Raw genomic sequence first — 25,599 nt, forward strand, 5'->3', positions numbered from 1 at the left:
AGACAGGATGACTCTTAAATCCACATGCGTCATTTTCCCTTTCTGCCACTGCAGGAAATTAAATCTGTCTGTTGCCTCCTCTTAGGTCAACCAAGTGCTCACCCACAACCTCAGAGAACCAAGGAATTCTTCTTACTGAAGAAGGCATTTCTCCTCCCAACTGTGAAATAATAGTCATTTTTACCATCCTCTGATGTACCCTCTACAAACAGCCTGAGACTGGGTGAAGATTTTAGCAAATATGTCCTATATTTACACAAAGAGTAAGTGTTTTGTTGTTTTATCTCTCCAGTCTCTGTAATTCTTGGCTCATTTCCTGAAAGACTAGGGAAGTCATCCTGGCCCCTGAAGCTCTGAAATTCCAGTAAGCTACTCCCTGAACAACAGAAAGGCTGAGCTGTCCCACAGGCCTACCGCAGGCAATCCGTCCTCCCAGCTGACACCCTCTCCGGTTTTGTGGTCATCTCTGCCTCTGCCTAGGCAGGTGGGCAGGGCAGGGCATGTAGGGGCGGTTCGAGTATGCCTCTGAAGGACAAGTCAGGGAGATAACCCATCTTCTGGTGTCTGAGAAGGACATTAACAGCATCTGGGTGGTAGCTACCACTGGTGACCTATTTCAAAGTCACATATGGCTGCCCTGAACATTAGAAAATGGTTGTCCAAAAACCCCAAGCTTGGCACCAAAGTTGTTTGACAACTCTCTACATGAACTGCAGGGATTCAAAATAGAAATTTCTGGCCCTCTGAATATCAAGCTAACTACTCTAGTCATTCTATGGAATTCAGAGATTTTCTTCTGGAAGTTTGAAATAGGTTTGCTTATCCTTTAAACTCAGCTTAAGGTCACTTCTTCCAGGAAGCCATCCCTGACTGGCTGAATTACCTCACCATTCTGGGTTAGGGAGACCTTTGTGCACCCAAAATATCTCTTTTGGGTACTATTTTGATCCTTCCAACACTCGTTTTAATGACCTACTTGATTGGATAGGAGAAAGCAGATCTAACTCATTTTGAATTTCAATAACCCAGCATGGTGATTAGTAAGCAGCACAGGATTGATTATATGTTTGTTGAATGAATAAATGAAGTCATTCTTTAGAGAGGTTAAATTCTAGAAGTCGTTAACAACCAGATGAACGCATGTGGCATTTCATTCTACAAATGATAATTCCTGAGATTTAAAAAACAGTAAAAATTCTGAGCTAGAATTTGAAAAGGAAAATAAGCAGGGTGTCTATTTTTTTCTAGACCAGGGAGATGCAATTAATAATTAACCTTTTTTTAATGAATGGCTGGGAAGAATTTCATGATCGTTGGGACCTGCCAATGGTGATATAATGAAACATCAATTCGGCCTAACAGGGAGCATTTCCAGGGCAACAATGACTTTCAATCATGTCATATTACAGCCGTTATCTCTCTGGTGTGAGTTTTCCCTAAGAAGCTAATTGAAATTGAAAAAGTATACCTTTAGGTCAAGGTTTGACTTTTCTTTGGATTTATCTGGTTTATCAGACAAAGAGAAAGAGAGACAGAGACAGAATAGAAAACCCTGAAAAACAATACAACCTGTCTAGATTTGGAGAAAAAATGGGACCTCATGGTGTGAGTTCTGGAGACCCTTCAGTCTTCAAAACCCCAGCAAGAGCTGCCAAGGGGCTTCGGCTCGGTACCTGCGGTTCATCCGGGGCGTGCACGAGTAAAAGGTGGCAAAATAGGAGGGAGGCGGCGCGGGTGGTACAAAGTCATCTGGGTCTGGGATACGCCCGTGATCTTCCACTTCCTCTGCAGAAATCTGGGATTCATCCTGATGAAACAGCACCCTGGTTAGCAACAGCCTTCACGACAAAGGCCCAAGCAGAAAAGCAGCAAATTACACAAAAGGGCCCGTGGGCTGGCTCACCCCAAGCACGGTCACAGCGCCACCTCGCAAGGACTTACAATGCATGATCTCCTGGTCGCGAATATCTGCAGATAGCGGAGGGCGGCGGCCACCAAGCAGACGGTAGTGGTAAGGGCATTCAAGGCACACAGGGCAAAGAGAACTTTCTGGAACAAGGAAACACCACCACCACTGAGTTCTTCATTGCAGAGGACCAGAATGTAATGTCAGAAATTTAAAAATAATAATAATACTGTCCCAATAAGACAATTTTCATAAGAAAATGCATGTAAAGGATTTAGACGGTGTTTGGCTCCTGGAATGTGCTGAAATAAATGCTGGCTGTTATTATGACCTGTATGCAATAGTGTGCACTTCCTAATTTTAAAAACTTATCTTCAGCTCCCTGTTCCAGAAAGACCTGGTATTACAGTACTTCTTTTTGCAAGCATCAGAACACTGTCTGGAAACGTTCCTTCCAGGAGAGCAATGAGCTTCTCTTCTGAAGTCGGTGTCCGCAGGGATAGCAATTCCCAGCCTCCCACCAGGACAGCACGTTGCTTCATTTGTGGCCACTGATTCTATTTTGGGAGCAATTGGCAGTGCTGCCCCAAGCACCCGACTAGGACGCCGCAGGGGCCAGACCCGCCAGAGTGTACATAGGACTTCTCTCCTCTAAACACACATCTCAAAATAGCAGCAAAGGCAATTCCGAAAGTTTCTGTTGCTACAGTGCTGGCTTCCTTAGCGGGGCTTTCCCCAAGCAAAGTCCTGGCTCCAAAAGTTTGGGATGACTCAGCTACCAAAATTGCAGAAGCCAAAGAAAGCAGGCCATTTGTACATCATACATACCCCAGAGCTGACAGTTTTGGCCAGCTCTCCCTCTTTGCTTGGAGATCCCTGCTTTCCCATAAAAAATGAACCCAAAACAAAGATCTGGGGAAAGCCATCAGTGGGGGACTATCGGAAAGCTAATATCTCAGGATTCATCAACTGAGCTTGTCACTGACTGGGCTGATGTTCCTTAAGCCAAGACACAAATTTTATCCAATTACCTAGTCATAAAGGCTAATTTGGTATTTATCTTCAACTGGGATCACTTATTTGTTTTTATTTTTATTTAATTTAATTTATTTTTTTGGTCTATTTTGTGACCGGCCAGCACCGCGCTCAGTCAGTGAGTGCACCGGCCAACCCTATATAGGATCCGAACCCGCGGCAGGAGCGCTACTGTACTCCCAGCGCCGCACTCTCCTGAGTGCGCCACAGGGTCGGCCCTCACTTATTTGTTTTTAAATCTCTTTGGCTCATGATAGTAATGGCCTATTAAACAAGAGATAAAGTGCTTGAATTTCTCTTGTATTTTCTGGCCAATAGCTCTCCTTAGTCCATATGTCACAGAAGGGCAGCCCGCATGACTCACTTAAGCTGACCCATGAGCGTCAGAACAGTAACAAATGAGCATGCAGTTGAAAGGTTTTGCTAAAAGCTACATCATGTATGTGTGTGTACGCATGTATGTATAGACGTGTGTGTGTGTGTGTGTGTGTGTGTGTGTAGTTAGGCTCCTTTCCATTTTTTACTCTCTTACAGTTCTTGAACACAAAGAAAGCTGTCCATCCACAATTAATACACACCATAATCTGTGCTGCTTTCTGCACTCAATTCTGTCTCTGGGTCACTAATGAGGGGTCACTCATATCTGCTTTCAGCAGCTTAATTGTTTGAGGAGGGTAACAGAATAGGAATATTTCAAGTAACTTTGCCTTTCAGGGGGCTCTATGGTGTATTTATTGGTGGGGGTTGGCATCTATTTGAAGTACCTTGAGTAGAAGGTGAACAGCACTACACGGCTGAACCGGAAAGAGTTTCAAGGCATTTTCTTTATCTGTGCATTTGGCTGGTTGAAATTCTTCACAACAGAAGCAAATCTTGCCTTCACCTAAGTCCACCTTAAGGAGGAAAAGGCAGAACAATAATTAAATTATTCAGAAAAAATACCCTGGCTACACCACAGAGCACCAGTCCTACAGAATGAGATATAGCAGGGTTCCATGCCTGTGTCTGGATAGCTAGGGTATGCTGTGGTAACAACCAAAACCAAATTTCAGTGGCTTAACAATGAAATTTGGTTATGTATGCTACACGTCCATTTCATGTGAGCAGGGGACTCTGCTTATCACAGTCCCTTAGGGATCCAGATTGATGGAATATCCACCATCTCAATAGCATGGTATGACCACCATGCCAGTGACGGAGAGCTCATGATAAACTGCACATTGGCACTTAATGTAGGGTGCCAGATAAAATACAGGATGCCAAATTAAATTTGGATTCAGATAAACAACAGATAATGTTTTTAGCATAAGTATGCCCCAAACATTGCACAAGGCATATTAAAAAAATTATTAGCTGTTTATCTGAGATTCAAATTTAACTAGGTGTCCTGTCATTTTACTTGTTAAATAAGGCAACCCTAGCTTAAAGCTTGCTCTTGCAAATGACACTCATCACTTTAGCTCACAATTTCATTGTCAAAGCAAATCACATGGTCCCATCTAACTTCACAAAGGCAGGGAAGTCAATCTACCACATGTTTGTAAGAAGCACATGGCCCTAGACCATGTTGGCTTAAGAGACTCTTAGTTCACATCTTCGATGTAGTCATAGATTCTTGTAGTTGTATTTGAAGTGATAAATTTACAATGAGTAAACTTGTAAATTTTTAGTGAGATGTTTTGCAAACATTTGGTCGCTTTTCCAAATATTCCGAGTCAAGTTGTGAAAATGTATAACACCTTATTATAGCTAATAAGACCCATGATTTGAGGACAGAGGTTCTTTTTTTGCTTGCTGTGCTGCTTGATGGTCTATCGCCTCCATTCTGCTCATGACATGAGTTCCTCTCCTCTCCAACAGGATCCAAACTCACTTTTTTTTTTTTTTTACTTTTTCGTGACCGGCACTCAGCCAGTGAGTGCACCGGCCATTCCTATATAGGATCTGAACGAGCGTCGCTGCGCTCCCAGCGCTGCACTCTCCCGAGTGCGCCACGGGCTTGGCCCCAAACTCACTTTTTCCAAGTTGGCTACTCTATTTTGCCTAAAAGGAAAGGCGACACCTCTTTCGTTAATTGTTAAATGAATTAGGCAGCTTTGACTTTGCTAGCTGCAAAATTCTTCAGTAATCTTTAAGAATGACTGAACAGCCACAATGTTTTAGTTGCTAAGCAGAAAAAAAAAGCCTTTTTTTATAGTGAATTAAAATTTAAGATTAGATTATAAACCTCTAGTTTATAGTAGTACATTTCGTGGTATTTTTCTAATTTTGAAGAAAACTTGGTTCCTTATAATACAAGTTGACTAGAAAACTAAGGAAAAAAATTCCACTACCGGATTATGATGTAACATTTTTTTGTTTGGTTAGTTTCTCTCTTTTTTTTGAGGTGAGATTTACATAGATACACAAAAAAATTTACATACGCAAAGCTTAACTGGATCATTTGAGGAATTCTGAGCAATACATATATATTAGTGTAACCCAAACCCTTATCAACATACGGAATATTACCATCCCCCCAGAAAATCCCCTCATGCCCCTTTCTCTATCAATCGCTGTCCCCACCCTTCTAGAGGCAACTGCTGTTCTGATTTTTTCCCCCACATACATTGGCTTTGCCTCTTCTAGAACTCCATGGATTCTACAACATTTTTTATCCTTTGTCCACACTGAAACCACATTGAAAGGGATGAATTATTGTATCAGATTTTGATATAAATTCTGCCTCTGGTACAAGCAATTACAATTAGAGTTACCTTGATGGGCTCCATAATCTCTGTCAATTCATCTCCACTTGGTTTCTAGCCTTTCCTAGTTTGTCTATGAAAACTGTTAACTCAGCAATGTCCCTGCACCTCGATCCATAACCCCACACAAAGGCACAAGGCTGTTTCTATCAGAATCTTTCTTCCATTGGCACACATTTTTGGAGATACACGCAGCTGCTAGTATCTCCACTAGACTCTGGCCTTCTAAAGGAAAACTACTGTGGCCATTCAGACAGGCTTTCTCTAGGCAGGTGGCAACTTCTCTCCTCAGGGACCACTGGCTTTCTCTCTGCCCCTCTTCCATAATTAATAACAGCCCTTCCAGTGGGCTAAATTCAGCAATTGAATATTACTCCCAAAGCGCTTCCTGCTTTGAAGTCTCCAGCTGAGAACCTCCTGTTTTAATACTAACAACACTCTGTAGTAGTAACAAATAAAAGCAGCTCATGGAGATGGCGTATCAGCCTCCATTCTGCTCATGGACATGAGTCCCTCTCCTCCCCAACAGGAGCCAAACTCACTTTCTCCAACAAGATCTTTACTTCTTGCACTTGGTGCAAGCCTCAAGATCCTACCTGAAGACTCTACCCCCTTTAGGTAATACTAGGTGTCATCTTACAAATCATTCCCTTCCCACACAAGTCTATCCTTGATACTTGGCATCCAGTTACGTGAGAAACCAGCCTGCAGGGCTGGATTATTCGCAGAACACCAGACATCCAGGTATACAAGAAACCTCAGCTATCTGAACCTCTGGGGTGAGCCAGTCTGGATGGCAACGTTTTCCAGATGAGTGAAAGTTAATCCCTTTAAACAGCCTCTTTCAAAGTTTATCACTGCACAAATGATCATGAATATCAATTACTGTGCCCACATGATACAAGGAAGCATTGAGCCCCTGTGCAAACTGATTCCAGGCCACCATGCATTCGTGTTCCTAGTTCCTCCTGTTCAGGTGTCTGCCAAATCTAATACCTTCACCTCCACTTTTAGTCCCATCTCTGCCCAATATTTCTAAAAACTGATTCTGACTTCCCTTCAGCCTCTTTACCTATCTACAAACAAAGCTGTAGAAGTCTCCCCAATCCTAAATGATAAACATCCACCCTTCAGCCTTGATACCATTACCTGAAGCTGTCAGACCCTCACTTTCCTCCTGCCACCCTCCAACATTGTGGTTCTCAACCCTAGCTACACATTAGAATTTTCTGGAGAGCTTTTAAAAAATGACAATGCCGTCTTTAGCAAGCAGGGTACTGCAAATTAAAGCAACAAAGAGCTCTCACTTTAGCCCCATGAGACTGGCAAAAAATTAAAGAGAGAGAAACCCTTTTTGCTGGTGGAGATGGGAAGAATCACTGGTAGAAATATGAGTTTGAGCCCTTTAATAAAGGAACTGGCTATTTTAAATTAAAAATACTTATTTGGGGCTGGTCAGTTAGCTCAGTTGGTTAGAGTGCGGTTCTAATAACACTAAGGTCCAGGGTTTCATCCCCGTATGATCCAGCTGCCAAAAAAAACCAAACAGAAACTTATTTCCCTAACCACTTGGGAAATACCATTTAGCACCATACGATCCAGCAACTCCGTGCTAGGTATTTACTCAGGAGAAATGAAAACAAAAATCTACACAATAATGTTCACCGCAGCTTTGTTCATAACACCCCAAAATTGAAAACAATCCAAATGTCCATTAACAGAAGAATGGATAAAACAAATTGTGATATTGTGATATTTTTATACAACGAAATACTATGTCAAAAAAGAAAAAGAGAAAGAAAAGAAAGAGGAGCAAACAACTGATACAACATAAAAACCTGGATTAATCTCAAAAGCATTATGCTGAGCAAAATAAGTCAGACCCAAAAGGGTACATACCATATGACTCCATCTATACGAAGCTCAAAAACAGACACAACTTATCTATAGTGAAAGAAATAGGAACAGTGGTTGCGTATAAAGAGTAGAGACTGCCTGAAAAAGGACACTGAAGACCTTTCTAGGTGATGGGAATGTTCTAGATCTTGTTTGGGGTATAACATGAGTGTATACATTTGTCAAGGTGAGAGTACACACTTATCAAAACTCAATGAACTATACACATAAGATCTGTGCCTTTCACTATAAATTTTACCATGTTTAAAAAAATAGATAGAATCATAAAATAGTTGAATTTATAATCATAAATGAGACCAACAGAAGATAGACTGCTAAGGACTATGTCTTGTCCTGGAATCAACTCCACTTAGGACTAAAAGCCCCCACGGGATATGCAGAATGGTATTCATGGCAGAGGTGTTTCTACTGGACAAAACCCAAGCCACAACAGACCACAACAAAAGAGAGAGTTAACTTGTCCAAAGAAAAAAAAGGTGTTGGACTTGTAACTAATACATCTTTGGATGAGAAAAACAAGATGCAGGGAAGGATATATGATATATTCCATTCTTGAAAAATAAATCATGAATAACCCTACTCCATACATACTTATGTGAGATTATACGAGCATGAAAACATTATGAAAGAAAATTCCCCAGCTTGTTGCCATGGAGTTGGAATGACTGATGTGGGCAGAGAGGAAAAGAAGACAGAAAAGCATCCCCTTCCCCAAAAAGACTTCATTCGTCAATAGCCTCCCTAATGAAAATCAGAAATTATGGTACGATCTTGTTGATTATAATATGATCCAATTATGTGTGTTTTTGTGCATAAAGAGAGATATAAACATGGCCAAATGGTTAATTGTGCTATCCAAGAACAGTGGGAATTTGAATGATTTTTAAGTTCCATCCCATACTTTCATTGTTCATCCAAATTTTTATAATTATATCATCAGAAATAATCACAGTTGCTTTTGCAGTAGAAAAAAAAAATTCTTTTTTCGGTTTTGTTTGTTTGTTTGTTTTCTGGTGACTGGCCTATGCGGGGAACCAAACCCTTGACCTTTGTGTTACAAGACTGCACTCTAGCCAAAGAAAAAAAATTTTAATTAAAAATGTACTTAATGTAAACCATATATCTGATAAGAGGTTAATATGCAGAATATGTAAAGAACCTACATCTCAACAACAACAAAAAAACTGATTTAAAAATGGGCAAAGGACTTGAATAGACATTCCTCCAAAGAAGACCTACAAATGGCCAACAAGCATATGAAAGGACATACAACATCGCTAATAATCAGGGAAATGGAAATAAAGACCACAATGAGAAATAATCTTATACCCATTAGCATGGCCACTATCAAAAAACAAAATAACAAGTGTTGGTGAAAATATGGAGAAACTGGAACCCTCATGCACTGCTGGCAGGAATATAAAATGATATGGCCACTATGAAAAACAGTGTGGAGCTCCCTCAAAAAAATTAAAAATAAAATTTCCATATGATCGAGACATCCCACTTCTGGGTATGTATCCAAAAGAACTGAAACCAGGATCTCAAAGAGGTTTTTGCACACTCCAGTTCACTGCAACATTATTCACAATAGCCAAGAGGTAGAACCAACCTAAATCTCCATCAACAGATGAATGGATAAACAAAATGTGCCACATACATACAATGGAACACTATTCAGTCTTAAAAATGAAGAGAATTCTGACACATGCTACAACATGGATGAACCTTGAGGGCATTATAATAAGTAAAATAAGCCAGACACAAAAAGACAAATATTGTATGATTCCACTTATATGAGATACCCAGAGTAGTCAAACTCATACAAAGTAGAGTGGTGGCTGCCAGGGTTTGGGTGGAGGGAAGGATGGGGAGTTGTTACTTAATATATATAGAATTTCAGTTTTGCAGGATGAAAAGAGTTCTAGAGATTGGTTACACGACAATGTAAATATACCTAACACTACTGAACTGTACACTTAAAGCGATTAAAATGGTAAATTTTATGTTAAGTGTATTTTACCACAATTAAAAAGATTTTTTTTAAGTGCAGAGATGGTACAGGTCTACAATCTCTTACCCACAATTCAGAAATCCTGTCCCAGATCCACTGGCATGCTACATGATAAATGGTATGTGCACCATATTTATCTTCCAAAATTGGAAAAACTCTAAGTGTTGACACACACTTGGCCTCTAAAGTTTTCAGATAAAAGGTTGTTAAGCTGGATTCTAACAGTAGATATTTTTCCCCTTTAGATGAGGGCAGACAGATTGATTGTGGACACCTGATCTATTCATTCACAGACTAATGATGCTTTATATTATTGTGATTCTGGGGTTATGCTGGCTGGTCCCTGCTTTAGAAAAATAATAGACAACCTGAGTGAAATAACTAGCAGGCAGTTCTTTGTTTTACTGTCCCACTTCCTTTTACCAACTTCACGTCTCACTTCAGATAGCTGCGTGGTACTGAATATCATGTCACACCAGGAACGCCAGACGGGCAGGGTCTGCCTAGATGCACATGGATGTTTCAGGACTGCTTACCAGATCACACCTGGGTACACTGGACACAAACTGGGCCCCTTGGCAGCCTAGGATAAATCCAGCTAGATTCAGGAGGACACAAACCACAGAGAGCAGCACAAAAAGGTTTACCTGAAATGGAAAGAGAATGGGCAGTTAGAAAAAGACGACAACTAAATTCAGAGAGAGAAACTGATTAATGGACACCAGGAATGATAACTTTGTAATAATGAATATGCTAATTATCCTGATTTGATCATCACATATTGTGCACAAATACTGATAGTCAACTCTGCACCCCCATCTGTGTATAATCAATTATATTTCAATAGTAGACAAATAAATAAATTCCGAGTTTTGTCTGAATAAAAAACTCATTCTCTTCCAAGAGGATTAAAAAAAAAAAAGTCAGAACCATGTTTTAATGTACAAACTTTTTTCACATTTTAGAATTTTTAAATTGCGCTGAGGAATGCCACTGACTCTCAAGTCTTCTCGATAACTTCAAGTCCCTATTTACTTTTCCTCTTTGCAAATAGTTCTTACTCACTTATTTTTACCCATCCATTACACTGAACCCTGGCTGATTTCTCCTTGAACCATCCTTATTTTTCTGAATTTTGTGGGATCATTGGTAAGTAGACAAATGGAGAACTCCGGAATACAGAGAATTTGTGGAACCAGAGAAATCACAGAGCTCAGAGCCACTACTATCCAGAAATCACAGATAGGAATGAAAATAAAGATGGGTCTTTTTTCAGTTCAGAACAGTTAGGTACTAAAGAATAAGTGTACAAAGATCTTACATGTACTTTTCTCCAAAGTTAAACATTACTCCAAATAATGAAAAATTGACAAAAGTCAACCAAGAGGCCAGTATTTATTTAGTGCAAATGAGAGATATGTAGTCTTTTCAACTTGAGAGCTATGGTTACATAATGTGAAAATCAAACCTCATCACAAATACAAAAACAAATATAAAAGATTGGAGCCATTGATTATCAGTGTGAGAACCATCACTTCAGGTAGTTGATATGTCAGAGTTAGTTGGTAAACAAGTTCACATATGAATGCTGATAAAGAAAACTTGTTCTTTAACTATTGTTGTCATTCCAAGTCAAGCTTGAAAGCACCTTCCCAGACCCATTTTATGAGTCAGTATTTAACACCACAAGATACCACTTGTCTTAAAGGGAATTCCTTCTTCCTCTGCAAGAAGAATCTGGCTTCTCTCCTTCTCTTGCTAATCTGTATGCAACCTGTCATCACATCTTTGGGAAAATGCTGGCAGTGGCTGCTTTTGTTACTGTTTCCATGACTGAATTCCTCAAGTGTCTATAGGACTTGACTTGAGCAGCATGTAGCATTTGTCCCCGCTTATACTGTGTCATTCGTGATTATCCAAAGCTTTTTGGAAAAGGAGAATGCATAATTGGCAAAAGACAATTGGCAATGATCTTCCCACATGGGTTTCTTGTACACTCTGGCAATTGCTATTCAAGGAGACCTAATTTTTCTGGAATCTTCACACCCAACAGCAAAATAATTGTTTTTATGGATAAGTTCTGAACTTCCTTTGGAATTTTTCTTTTAATGCAATATGAAATGCCTTGAAAAGAAAGCTTGGTTATGATCCATATGCCCACCAGCATACCACCAATCTTCATAACTAAAAATTAACATCACAAATGTAAAAGGGTGAGGGTCCATTACTCCCAACACTGGAACCCAGATCTCTTCCTGAAATCTAAATCTAGCTCATCGAAGGACACAGTTAAGAAAAACAATAGGCAAGACACAGGTGAAAAAAATTTTTTCATGCATTGAAGAAAAAACCTGTATCCAGAATATATAAATAACTTCTCAACTCAATAATAAAAAGATAAACAACCTATTAAAAATTTGGGCAAAAGCTTGAGCAGACATCTCATCAAAAAAGATAAAAGAATGGCCAATAAGTACATGAAAAGGGGCTCAATATTTTAGTCACCATGAACACAAATTAAAAATCACAATGAGTGTGAAAATGTCCATACCACCCAAAGTGATATACAAATTCAATGAAAACCCCATCAAAATTCCAATGACATTTTTCTCAGAAATGGAAAAAACTATCCAGATGTTTATATGGAATAACAAAAGACCAAAAAAGCCAAAGCAATGCTGAGCAAAAAAAAATAAAGCTGGAGGCATAACACTACCTGACTTTAAGCTATACTACAAAGCTATAATAACCAAAACAGCATGGTACTGGCATAAAAACAGACACACTGATCAATGGAATAGAATAGAGAATCCAGAAATCAACCCACACACCTACAGCCATCTGATCTTTGACAAAGGCACCAAGCCTATACACTGGGGAAGAGATTGCCTCTTCAGCAAATGGTGCTGGGAGAACTGGATATCAATATGCAGGAGAATGAAACTAGACCCATACCTTTCACCATACACTAAAGTCAACTCAAAATGGATTAAAGAATTAAATATACACCCTGAAACAACAAAACTTCTTAAGGAAAACATAAGAGAAACACTTCAGGAAGCAGGACTGGACACAGACTTCATGAATATGACCCCCAAAGCATGGGCAACCAAAGGAAAAATAAACAAATGGGATTATATCAAACCAAAAAGCTTCTGCACAGCAAATGAAACAATTAACAGAGTTAAAAGACAACCAACAGAGTGGGAGAAAATATTTGCAAAATATACATCTGACAAAGGATTAATATCCAGAATATACAAGAAACTCAAACAACTTTACAAGAAAAAAACAAGCAACCCAATTAAAAAAATGGGCAAAAGAGCTAAATAGGCATTTCTCAAAGGAAGATATATGAATGGCCAACAGACATATGAAAAAAGGCTCAACATCACTCAGCATTCGGGAAATGCAAATCAAAACCACACTGAGATACCATCTCACCCAATTAGGGTGACTAATATCCAAAAGAGTGTGAATGATAAATGCTGGCGAGGTTGCAGAGAAAAAGGAACTCTCATACGTTGTTGGTGGGACTGCAAAATGGTGCAGCCTCTATGGAAAATGGTATGGAGGTTCCCCAAACAATTGCAGATAGATCTACCATATGACCCAGCTATCCCATGCTGGGAATATACCCAGAGGAATGGAAATCATCAAGTCGAAGGTATATCTGTTCCCCAGTGTTCATTGCAGCACTCTACAATAGCTAAGAGTTGGAACCAGCCCAAATGTCCATCATCAGATGAGTGGATACAGAAACTGTGGTACATCTACACAATGGAATACTACTCAGCTATAAAAACGAATGAAATACTGCCATTTGCAACAACATGGATGGACCTAGAGAGAATTATATTAAGTGAAACAAGTCAGGCTCAGAAAGAGAAATATCACATGTTCTCACTTATTGGTGGGAGCCAAAAATAAATAAATACACAAAAAAACCGGGGAGGGGGGAGGGAAGAAGACACAATTACAATTCCTTGAAGTTGATATGACAAGCGAACAGATATGAGGTTGTTGGGAGGGAGGGGGGAGAAGGAGGAGGGAGGGAGGCTTCGGTAATGGGCCACAATAATCAACCACATTGTATATTGACAAAATAAAGTTATAAAAAAAAAAAGAATCACAATGAGATACCACTTCATACCAACAAGAATGGTTAAAATTTAAAAGATGGACGGCACCAAGTGTTGGTAAGGATAAGAAGCCCTTGGACTCTCCAACATTGCTTGTGCAAGTATTAAATGGTGCAACCTCTGTAGAATATTGCTTGTTCGGTTCTTTTTTTTTTTTTTTTTTTCTTTTTTGTGACCGGTAAGGGGATCGCAACCCTTGGCGTGGTGCTGCCCACACCGCGCTCAGCCAGTGAGCGCACCGGCCATTCCTATGTAGGATCCAAACCCGCGGCCTCAGGGCTCCCAGCGCCGCCCTCTCCTCAATGAGCCACACGGTCGGCCCTTGTCCGTTTCTTAAAAATTAAATATAAATCTCTCATGCAGAAGAATTCCAAATAATTTGTGGAGATTCTCCACCTTCAACTCCCTACTCCTTAAGTGCGGGCTGCACAAGGTGATTCCTTCCAAAGAACACGATATAGAAAGGGGAAAGGGAGTAACTTCCCAGCGGAGAAACCTAACAAACATTGCATCAACCAGGTGACCAAGGTAAACATCACTTAAAGTCCTGTCGATAGCATGTGCCCTTGACACGACATGATGAAAATGGTGCTTTACCTCTATGGTCTGCTTCCCTCAACCCCAAGGTAACCTCAGTCTAAACATGAAAAAAACATTAAACAATCCCAGCTGAGGTACATCAAAACTGTCAAGGTCATAAAAAACAAGAAAAGTCTTGGAAACCGTCATAGCCAAGAGGAGCTCAAGGAGACGTGATGACTAAATGTAATGTGGTATCCTGAGCAGAAAAAAGACATCAGGTAAAGACTAAGAAAATTCGAAGCGTATAGACTTCAGTTGATAATAATGTATCAATATTAGTTCATTAATTGTGATAAATGTACTGGTGTCAGCAACAGGAGAATGAATAAACAAACTGATGTATTCAAACAATGGAATACTTCCAGCAATCAAAAGGAACAAACTACTAACACAAAACAACATGAAGTTCAAAAACATTACACTGAGCGAAATAAGCCAGATACTGTATTATTTCACTTACATAAAGTTCAATCTCTGGGGACAGTAATCAGAAGAGTGGTTGCCTGTTTGCCGTGGTGGGGACAGAGGACTGACTGGGAAGAGACTTGAGGGAATTTTTCAGAGTGATAAAAATGTTCTATGTCTTTTTGAGGGGTGGTTATATAGGTGATTTCACTTGTCAAAACTTAGCTAACTAAACACTTATGATCTGGAATTTTACTGCACAAATGCTCCCCAACTTACTATTGGGTTACATCCCAATAAACCTATCATAAATTGAAAATATCTTAAGTCAAAAATGTGCTTAGTACACCTGACCTACCAAACATTATGGCTTAGCCTAGCCGACCTTAAACGTGCTCAGTACACCTACGTTAGCCTACATTCGGTCAACATCATCTAACACAAAGCCTATTTTATAATGAGGTGTTGAATATCTATTTTGAACACTGCCCTGAAAATGAAAAACAGAACGGTTTTATGGGTACTCGAAGTACAGTTTCTACTGACTGTGTATCAATTCGACATCATCACAAAGTCAAAAAAATCATTAAGTCAAACCATCATAAGTTGGGACCATCTGTATATAAATTATACTTACTATATTTTTAAAAATAAGAAAATCCTGGAGATCATACAATGAACGGGGCTACTTCTAAACTGTCTGAATGACAAATGGCAAGATGAGAGGACGCCCCCGGGATTCACTGCCTGGTAGGCTTAGCTTCCCTCCTATCTTGGAGGGGCTGCCAATGGCAAGTGAAAGACAAATCACCAGAACGCTGCACCTGCAGAATGAGGACTTGGGCTGTTCACATAGACTGTGCACAGAATCAGCATGTACTGTTCCTCACACTTATTCCTGCACATGGCTTCATTACTATTATTACTAAAACTCTAGTCAAACTTATTATCCAAATGGTCACCTGAATTACTCTAGTATAGGCCATTGTGGCAAATATCAGACATGGGAGGCTATTCAGACACCTCTTTCAAAGTTTGGATCAAGTTCAAGGGTACAAAATATTGGATTTATAAGGAACTCAGGACTTACAGGGACCTTCAGAATGGACTAGCTTTCACATGGTTGTAAAGGTATGGCTTTCAAGACCCAAATTTCCATGGCATTCCCCAAACAGAAGAGAGTACAATATCAGCTGCTAATGAAGAGCATTATAGTCACAAAGCCCACTCAGCATATCTGGGAAGGGGAAGAATTTCTTATATTTCTTATACTGTCATCATTCTTGCTGTAAAAAAAAATCATTGCAGGTGATTTGAGCTTCTCTTTGTAGAAATATCTGAATTTGCAATGAGGAGACCGGGATCAAATTTAGGCTTTACCACTTACTGTAATATCTCAGGCAACCTCTGTGAGACTCACTTTTCTCATCCATTAAATGGGTCTACCTTCCTACCTACCTCACAAGCCTATGGTGAGAATCACACAGAATGACATATATGAAAGTCCTTTAAAATTGCAAAATACTACACAGTTTCATTATTATTAATAATGGGCATTTCCTCTTTGGGAGAGCAGCTTATTATTACAGTGAATTTCACAAAGTTAATTTTACTAGGTCTGGTACCAGCATTTCATTCTTTTACTTGTGACACTTGAGTTTATGGCAGCTGGAAAGGATCCTCAAACTGTATGAATAATGCACAGGTGTATTATTTCTAACACTTTCTCCAAAAAGAATTATTTCTGCAGCTCACTCCACAAGGGACCATTGACATTTGCATCCAGGTTATCTCCTATTCGCTCTGCCAGATTCTCTTTCTTCCCTGTACCACCTGTGGGAGACTGGCCTGTGCAGACCATATCAGGAGCTCCTTTGCCCTCAGGTCTCTGGTGAAGTGCAGCCGATGGGGAGCCCTGGCAGAAGATCAACTGAGGGAGGAAAGTGACACTGAGGTAGTTATTCTCCTGGCCCCTTCTGTGCAGCCGCAGGCTGGCCGTGTCCCTCCATGGAAAACCACAGGTCCTCTCAGGGGTCCTCTATACCTGACTCTGGCTTCCAGATGCTGGCCACAACTCCCTCTCCTCCCTTCAGGCTGAGGGAAGGTTAACAGCTTCCCTGTCCCCCACACTCTGCACATACCTTTGTGAATTGTCCATTTATTAACCTCTTGTCAAGTTATAATTGTATTATGCCATCTGTTTCCTGCTGGGACCTTGACTCATAAAATTTCTCTACAAATTTTTTTCCTTATATTTAACCCAGATTTTTTTCTGCTCTTTAAGCCCAGTTCCTATTGTTCTCACCTCACATTAATCACCACCTGCCCAGTGAAGTGAACACCGTCACTGAATTCTACTGAAGCCAATTCATCATTGGGATTCACTCTCAAGAAACAAAAAAACCCAGACTTGACAGAGAAATGTCTTTCTAGAACTTGTATTTTAGATCACAAGAGATAGTGGGAGCCCTGTGGTCTTTATGGTAACATGCAAAATCCATCCATTTAAGGGGAAGATGAAAAACCCAAGATCCAAAGAGCTAGTCCTCTCACAAGGCTCAGCAACATGAGTTAAGCCTTCTATGCTTTTTGTTTATTTTTTTTACTAACTTGAATCATGAGTTCTTTATGATACTTACTCCAGATGCCTTTATGCAAAAGGTATTATGTTTTCAACTCAGTATCTGGAATTCACCTCGGCTCTCATCTCTGGCAATTGTGCCCCAGTTCATTCCAGGTCTCCCTTATGTGACCCAACAAAAGAATGTTCAGGGAACCTGAGGCTTTGAAGAAGAAACATCACCTTCAGTATGCCTATTCTTACCTGCTAAAAGTTACTCCCAATCCCTGTCATATAATATCATTAAATAATTATGTCCATCCCAGCTTGGTATTGCTGAGTGTCTTTGATAACACAAGATGACATTCTCTAAATTTGCTGACCTCTCCCTGCTGCCTAAGGACTTTTATTTTGCTCCTTACTTCCCCACTGCTCCAAGCTCAAGATGCAACTTAAACTCACTCTGCATGTTTAAATAAATAAACAGTTCCAGTAATTGTGGGAAGGCAGAGTAGTTTTTGAATGTATAGATTTAAAATGGTGAATTGAGCATAAGCATTTAGCTCTATTACTTCCTGAAAATCCAAGTAAATTTTAAAATTTCTTTTAAATTTTTAAATGCAAAAATCCAGAAGGACAGAGAGAACAGAACAGCAACAAAATTTTGGAAGGCAGAAAGCCGATGGACACGTGTGAATTGACTCAGTGGTTCTGAGAAAACTGAATTCCACAACAGCAATGATGAAAGCCAAAACTCAGCAAGATTGGCTCTTCAGAATCCCCAGATGTTCAGAAATGGGGGAAATCAGATACCTCTGGAAATGAGTGAGCCTAAAAACAGGACAGATTAAGAGTCCATTGAAGAAGCAATTAGAAAACGGTACAGCCACTATGGAAAACTACAGGCAGTTTCTAATAAAGTTAAATATACACAACCCTATGACCCAGCAATTCTACTTCTAGATATATACCCAAGACCAACCGGTGCACGTGTCCACAAAAAGACATGGACAAGAACTGTCATAGCAACTGGTTCATAAGAGCCAAAAACTGGAAACAACCCAAATGCCCAAGAGCAGAAGAATGGATGAACAATTTATAACATATTCATAAACAGAACAAAACTCAGCAACAAAAAGGAACAAACCACTGAAGCATATCCCATGGATACATCTCAGAAACATTATACTGAGTGAAAGAAGCAGACTCAAAAATGCACACGCTGTATGATTCCATATAATGGAAGTTCTAGAACATGTAAGACTCATCTAAATGAAAAAAAAAATCAGAACTGTGGTTACTGCTGGACAGAGGAGGGAATTGACGGGGAAGGAGCATAAGGGAACTTTATGGGATGTTGGAAAAGGTCTATACCTTGGTCTGGATGAGGGTTACACAGGTGTATATGTGTGTAAAAATTTAGTAAACTCTATACTTAAGATTTGTGCCATTTACTGTATATAAATTACCTCTTTAAAAAAAGTCAGCTAGAACTTCTGATTCCTCTGCCTGACCACAGCTGTGGACCCAGGAGAAAATCTTCCCTCAACCACAGCTAAAGACTGAAAGATTTTTTTTTTTGGAGGGCCAAAAGTCGATGGAGCAATATCTTCCAAATTTTGACAGCGATTTCCAATTTAGAATTCTATACTCAGCTAAAAACATGAATCAAGTTAGAGTAAAAGAAAAATGTGTTAACAATTATGCAATTTATACACAAGTTTTTAAAAGTGTGTCTCTCATGTACCCTTTTCTCAGAAACTTATTAGAGGGTGCTCTGCCAAAATGAGGGGGCATCTAAGAAAAAAAAAGAAGCTATGGAATCTAAAAAACCAATTCAACTCGAGAGAGAGGTAAAGGGGATGCCCAGGATAAGAGTGAAATGGGGATAAAGATGACAGTAACCTTTAGTACGATGTCTAATGAGCAGCCAGCCCAGATAGAGCACATCAGAAGGTTCCAGGAGGGAATCTTCTAAGAAAGAGAAAGTGATAGACTACCCAATGAATAAGGCTGAATACATAGAAAAGACACAAACAACGAGAGGATAGCCAAAATTTGAATTAATGATACATGCATAGGAAAAACCAGGTAAATGGGAAGGGAAAGACCTGAGAAAAAATAAAATATTTCATGGGAGAGGAAAAGTAATCACAGTCAAAATAAGATAAACATTAAATACTGCTCTGACTAAAATCATGAGATAAACTACATTGAAAGGAGGAATATAAAAGGAATAAATGGGGGTTGGGGGGTGAAGCATTGTAGAAGATAAAAATATACTAATTGTCTACAATGACTAACACTGAAAAATCAAGAAGCTGCAATAACAGCACTTTACTAGAAATATAGAGATAAATATCAAAAGAATGGTTGAGCCTTTGGAGAAAGGGATAGGGGACTAAATATCTCTTATTAAGACTTACAGCACTATTTGAACCTTGATAAAAGTGAAAACTAAATTTAAAGCATAAAATGATATAAAAGACATGAACTTGGAGTTAGATAACTATGTGTTCCACTTCCAACTTACTAGCTGAGTAATCACAGGCAAATTACTTAATCTCTCTGGGTCTCACTTATTTACGTGTAAACTACAGTGATACCTACCTACGTGCTGTTGAAAGAAACAACAACAAAAATAAGATAATGTCCATAAAACTACCCACAACAGTACCTGACATATAGAAGACACTGAATACATCTCCCCTAAATAAACGCACTTGCCAATTCACAAACGTTCAGTAAATCAGGAACCATGGCCCCATCACTCTCTTCCTGCCCCATCACTCCTGTTTAGCACTTCTTTTCATTTCACTTCGTGCACTTTTCCATCTCCATCTAGCCTGCAACCGCCCTTCCTGTGCCACTCCCTGCTTCCCACACCTGTCCCTAACCCTGACAGTCAGGAGCTGTACCAAGTTCTCAGGTACGTCCACTGGCGGGTGCAGATCTCAACAGACTTCTCGCTTGGTTTAGCCTCCATTTCATCTGTCTGGCATCACATGCAGTACTCTAATCAGAAATGCTTTATTAATGATTTAAAAAAAGAGTCATCCTCCACAATGAAACACGTTTACCAAATGCAATGCTCCTTTTTATACTCTGGGAAATAACCCATACTTTTCCTAAATGCTAACAGTGAATTTGTGCATCTGTGTGTGTGTGCGTGTGTATTGTTTTTATTTAAATACCAAGAGCTCCCCAAATTCTTTCCTCATGAGAAGAAATGTCTAAAAAGAAGCAGAAACTTTACCTTTAAGAGGTACTAAAACCACCTCAGAATGCTCTTTCGTACTCTCAGTCATCTTTTAACTTCCCAAGAAAATATCGCTCGTACTTATTTAACCACCTGTGCCTTATTTTTTCCCCACATGCAGCCTTTTGACACTGCTCGAAAATAAATAAAAAGTAAAATACACTTTGCTCCAGTGGGATACAAAATCTGAACCAAGGACACAAAAACATACGTGATGGTAAATAATAATGAATAAAGAAAGAAATCAAGGAACAAATTAAAGAAAATCAATCCTTTCTGATAAACACTACATACAGGTATCAAGCACTCTTACTCATGTTCTAGAACATACACAGACAGGCCCTGAAAGGCAAACACCTGACTTACTATCACTGCTTTCATGAAAACAGCTCCCTCCATCACTCCTGGTGGGAACTCACCACTTCCTGAGAAAAGAACACAGGAAGGGCTGGGACTCCTGTTGTTTTGAAGGAAGAAGTGAGTGTGGTGGGTGGGTGAGTGGAAGAAAAAAGCACCCAGTCCTTACAATTCAGTTACATTTTCCCACTGAAACAAGAACATTGTGTGGTCTAGCTAGGAAGGTAACCACTGTTTTAACATTTATGTCCTCAGAGACATGGAGTCCACGCCCCAGACCACTGATAAGTCACTGTTTAATAAGACAAATGGTGTATGACCCATGATAGCTAATATAACCACTTATTTAACTCTCAACATTTTAAATTTTAATTTAGTTTCAGAGGCATTTTAATACCAAATACTAATAATACTTTAATACGAATAAAGATCTAGAACCATGATGAGCAAAGATATCTGAACACAACACAATAGTACTGGGGGAAAAATTAAAGACAAGACACAAGTTAAAACCTTTCTGAACTGGTTTAGCAAAATAAATGCTCGGATTGACCACCCAGCACCAAGGCAACCAACAAAACATAATAAATCACAACCACTCACAAAGCCCACACTCTCACTTTTTTAAACCTATTTCACAAGCTCTTACATGCACTCACTTAGTTTGCCTGTGTGCCTTTAACCCTCAGACCCCAAGAGAACCTACTTCTGGGCTTCAGTCCCTTCACACCCTTTAAACTCCTTCCAGAAGCTTGGCAGATATATTTACCATCATCCAGACCAGCCCTCTCGCCAATAAGCCAAACACAGGCCTGTTGCTGCAAACAGAACCAGCTGTCTCCCTTTCCGCTCAAGGACATTGAAGTGCCAGATTTACTCTTATATGGCTGTCCCCTGATTTTCTTTTCTGTTTGTTTTTGGTTTAATTTTTTTAGAATTTTTCAATGGTACATTTTTATGGGGTACAATTTGTTGTTTCAATATATGCATATAGTGCATAATGATCCAATCAGAATAGTTAGCATATCTATCACCTAAACATTTATTATTTCTTTGTGGTTATAACATTCAAGATTCTCTTTTCTGGTTGTCTTGAAATATACAGTACATTATCATTAGTGATTAGTCATCCTAGAGGATCAGAACTTATTCTAACTGTAACTCTGTACCCATTTGATAATTAGTGATGTTGAGCATTTTTTATATAACTGTTAACCGTATGTATATATTCTTTTGAAAAAATATCTATTGTCTTTTGCCCATTTTTAAATCAGATTGTTTTTGCTTTTGAGTTGTTTGAGTTCCTTATACATTCTAGATATTAACCCCTCATCAGACATATAGTTTGCAAATCTTTTCTTCCATTCTATGTATATATTCTTTTGAAAAAATATCTATTGTCTTTTGCCCATTTTTAAATCAGATTGTTTTTGCTTTTGAGTTGTTTGAGTTCCTTATACATTCTAGATATTAACCCCTCATCAGACATATAGGTTGCAAATATTTTCTTCCATTCTATGGGTTGCCTTTTCACTCTGTGGATTGTTATTTTTCCTGTGCTGAAGCTTTTTAGTTTGACATAATCCTATTGCTTTATTTTTCCTTTTGTTCCCTTGCTTTATTTTATTTAATTACCTTATTTATTTATACATGCTTATGGGGCACAGTTTGTTGTTTCAAATACATGCATATATTGTATAATGATCCAATAAGAATAATTTGCATATCTATCACCTAAACATTTATCATTTTGATTTTCTTTTTATAAAGTATTGAAAATATAACAATAACACTTCTTTCCCATTCCCCTTTGAACAGGGATGAAAGGTCTCTTGCTTTCCCCACTAGAGTGAGATACAAATGTTTGGCAGTTTGGGACACAGCTTTGAGGACAGCTAAAAGCACTTTATAACACAGACCTGCTTATTCCTGGTGAAAAGACACAAATCTTGGAGGCACATTCAAGCCTTTTTACTTGTAAAAAGCAAATTCCACCTTATCAGGGATTCCTGTCTCTGGTTCTGTTGCAGATCCCTCAGACCCCCTTTCAACACATTGTCCCTCATTTCTCAAGAAAAGTAACTTTTCTTATGAGCCAAGCAATCAGGCTTAGCAGAGAAGGGGACACCCTTGGCACATGTCTGGCTGCACAATTGTTCAGTTCAACTCGGACAGCTCTGTCACACCTAAATTAATATGTTATCATTAGGAATGTGGTTTTGGATCAGGAGAAAAGACCCTGATGAAACTCTCTAGAGAAACAGCGGATCACGTGACACGTGAGATTTCTTGTTCTAACAGATGAACCGGTCAGGAACCCGATCTGCTATACCTCTTGGAAATAAGGTGGTAAAAGTCAACCTGGATTTGAAGATAAGAAAGGAAGCAAAAAGTTAGTTTTAAACATACTTGCAGATCTATGGCTCTTGAGACTCGACTTTCCTTACTTCGTTATTCTTGTCCTTTTCTCTGTGCTTCTTTAATTTTCCTTCTTTCCCTGCTTCCAGCCCTTTCTCCAGTGCTATCGGCTTCTCAAAGTTCAGCAAGTTTAAGAGTCAGCTTTTATGACTCCCCGACCATGAAGATCACAGCTCTTGACAAGAATCTGCTAACCAAAGACGGCCACCATCAAGTCCTGCCCTCTCTGCACTCACAGGCTGGTCCTCACATCAAGATGTGAAGTCCAATATATACCGTGGAATATTATTCATCCATAAAAAGGAATGAAGTTATGACACATGCTACAACGTGGATGAACCTGGAAAACATTTTGCTAAGTGAAAGAAGCCAGATACAACAGAACAAATATTGTATGATTCCACTTATCTGAGGTACCTATTCTTAGGCAAATGCATACACAAAAAGAAGAACAGTGGCTGCCAGGGCCCTGGGGGAAGAGGAAAATGAGGAATTGTTTAATGGGTATAGAGTTTCTGTTTGGTGTGATGAAAAAGTCCTGGAAATGGATAGTGGTGATGATTGCCCAACATTATAAATATACTTAATGCCATTAAATGTACACTTAAAAGTGACCCTGAATTGTACACTTTAAAAAATGGTTAAAGCGGTTACGTATATTTTACTACAATAAAAAATATTGCGAAAAAAGTGGTGTCCAATCCTCGTCCCCTTGATTCTAAGCTGGCCTAAGGAACTTGTTTGGCCAACAGAATGTGGCAGAAGTGACATTCTGGGACAGCCCATGCTAGATCATAAGAAGCCTTGCAGCTTCTACCTAAGCCTCCTGGAACACTCACTTGAGACACTGCCTCTCAAAACCCGGCCACAATGTTGGGCAGATCTCACATGGGGAGGTCACAGCATCAACTGCCAGTCATGTGAAAGAGCCATCCTGGATGTGCAGCCCGGTCAAACGTTCAGATGATTCCAAATCCAGCTGCCATTGATTGCAATCAATGAGAAACTCTGAGCAAGAGTCCTGTCAATCCCTAAGACCATCAGCGATGATAATAAACTGTGGCTTTAAACCATTTGGTTTGCAGGAGGTTTGTTATGTAGTCAGTAATAGACAAGTGGAATGGCTCACCTCTCTCCTCCCTTACCTGGGCAGTGGGATGAAAGCCAGACTATACGACTCTCTTAGTAAGCAGGGATATTGCATATGTTGAGATTGTGTATGCCCCAATAATCAGACCATTATAATCAGGTAGTCAGGTACTTCTCTCCATGTGACATTTGAAATATTCTAACACCAAAAAAGTAAAGAACTAATCAAGTTTGAGGAGTCTATGCCTACATATGTGACTAACACAGTGCCTGTCATAATGCTTTATGACAACAATATGTTGTAGTCAACAAATGTTTACTGAATGACTGAATAAATGATTTAAGGTCATATTTCCAAAATAATTTCCCATTGATTTCATTTTCCTGAGAGGGCCTAACAGATAGTCTGTGGAGAATGATTTATAAAGTGAAGTAAATTTGGGGAAACTTGAGTTAAACCAAGTTAAACAATGAGCACTTCCAACAACCATTAAAGTGTTAAGGTAAACTACAAATTATCAAGAGGACGTAACACTATGCGGCATTCCCCAAATTTATATGAACAAGAAGCCACTTTTCCAAGGACACCTGTCTAATATCTCAAAGCAAGAACAGTTTCATGGATACAGTGTAGGGATCAATGGTTTAAGGACTGCTGTTTATAATAGTTATTTATTGACATTTTAAACATAAAAGATTCAAGTTACCCATGTAATCTAAGTAAGTATCATCAATGACTGTCAACATCACAAAAGGACAACCGGACAACGTGTGCTTCCTGACGGATGGACACACTACCACTGGTGGAATATTTTGCCCCCCCAGAATCAAACCTGAATCAGATCCAGCCTCTAGATTTGACTAGAGTTAAATTACGAAACTGTAAATTACAGTTACGGGAACTAAAGGGGACAGCACCAGGGGTATGCAATACAACACCACTGGACAAAGGACACAGTTGCTTTAACAAATAAATTGCAAAGGGGAAGACAAAGGGAAGAGGGACTTATTGATTAAAAGAAATGTAAGGGCTGGCTGGTGAGCTCAATGGGTTACGGCATGGTGTTACACCACCAAGGTCAAGGTTTCAGATCCTGGTACTGATCAGATGCCGAAAAAAGAAAAGAAAGAAACTTCAGAGGCATATCAATCAAATGCAATGTGAGGA

At 39.3% G+C, this 25,599-nt stretch overlaps 1 protein-coding gene across 3 annotated transcripts in view; it reads right to left on the reverse strand.

Annotated features, from left to right (window-relative positions):
• The window catches only part of ENTREP1 (endosomal transmembrane epsin interactor 1), a 60,778-nt gene that overhangs the window by 12,484 nt on the left and 22,695 nt on the right, over nucleotides 1-25,599 (reverse strand). For all 3 annotated transcript variants that reach the window (XM_063080351.1, XM_063080352.1, XM_063080354.1), the window contains 4 exons: nucleotides 10,156-10,266; nucleotides 3,706-3,834; nucleotides 1,942-2,049; nucleotides 1,674-1,807 (listed from right to left, as the gene is read on the reverse strand). In XM_063080351.1, coding sequence (XP_062936421.1) covers nucleotides 1,674-1,807; nucleotides 1,942-2,049; nucleotides 3,706-3,834; nucleotides 10,156-10,266 — 482 coding nt within the window. The remainder of the gene's footprint in view (nucleotides 1-1,673; nucleotides 1,808-1,941; nucleotides 2,050-3,705; nucleotides 3,835-10,155; nucleotides 10,267-25,599) is intronic.

Source organism: Cynocephalus volans, chromosome 16, assembly GCF_027409185.1.
Source record: "Cynocephalus volans isolate mCynVol1 chromosome 16, mCynVol1.pri, whole genome shotgun sequence".
NCBI lineage: Eukaryota > Metazoa > Chordata > Mammalia > Dermoptera > Cynocephalidae > Cynocephalus > Cynocephalus volans.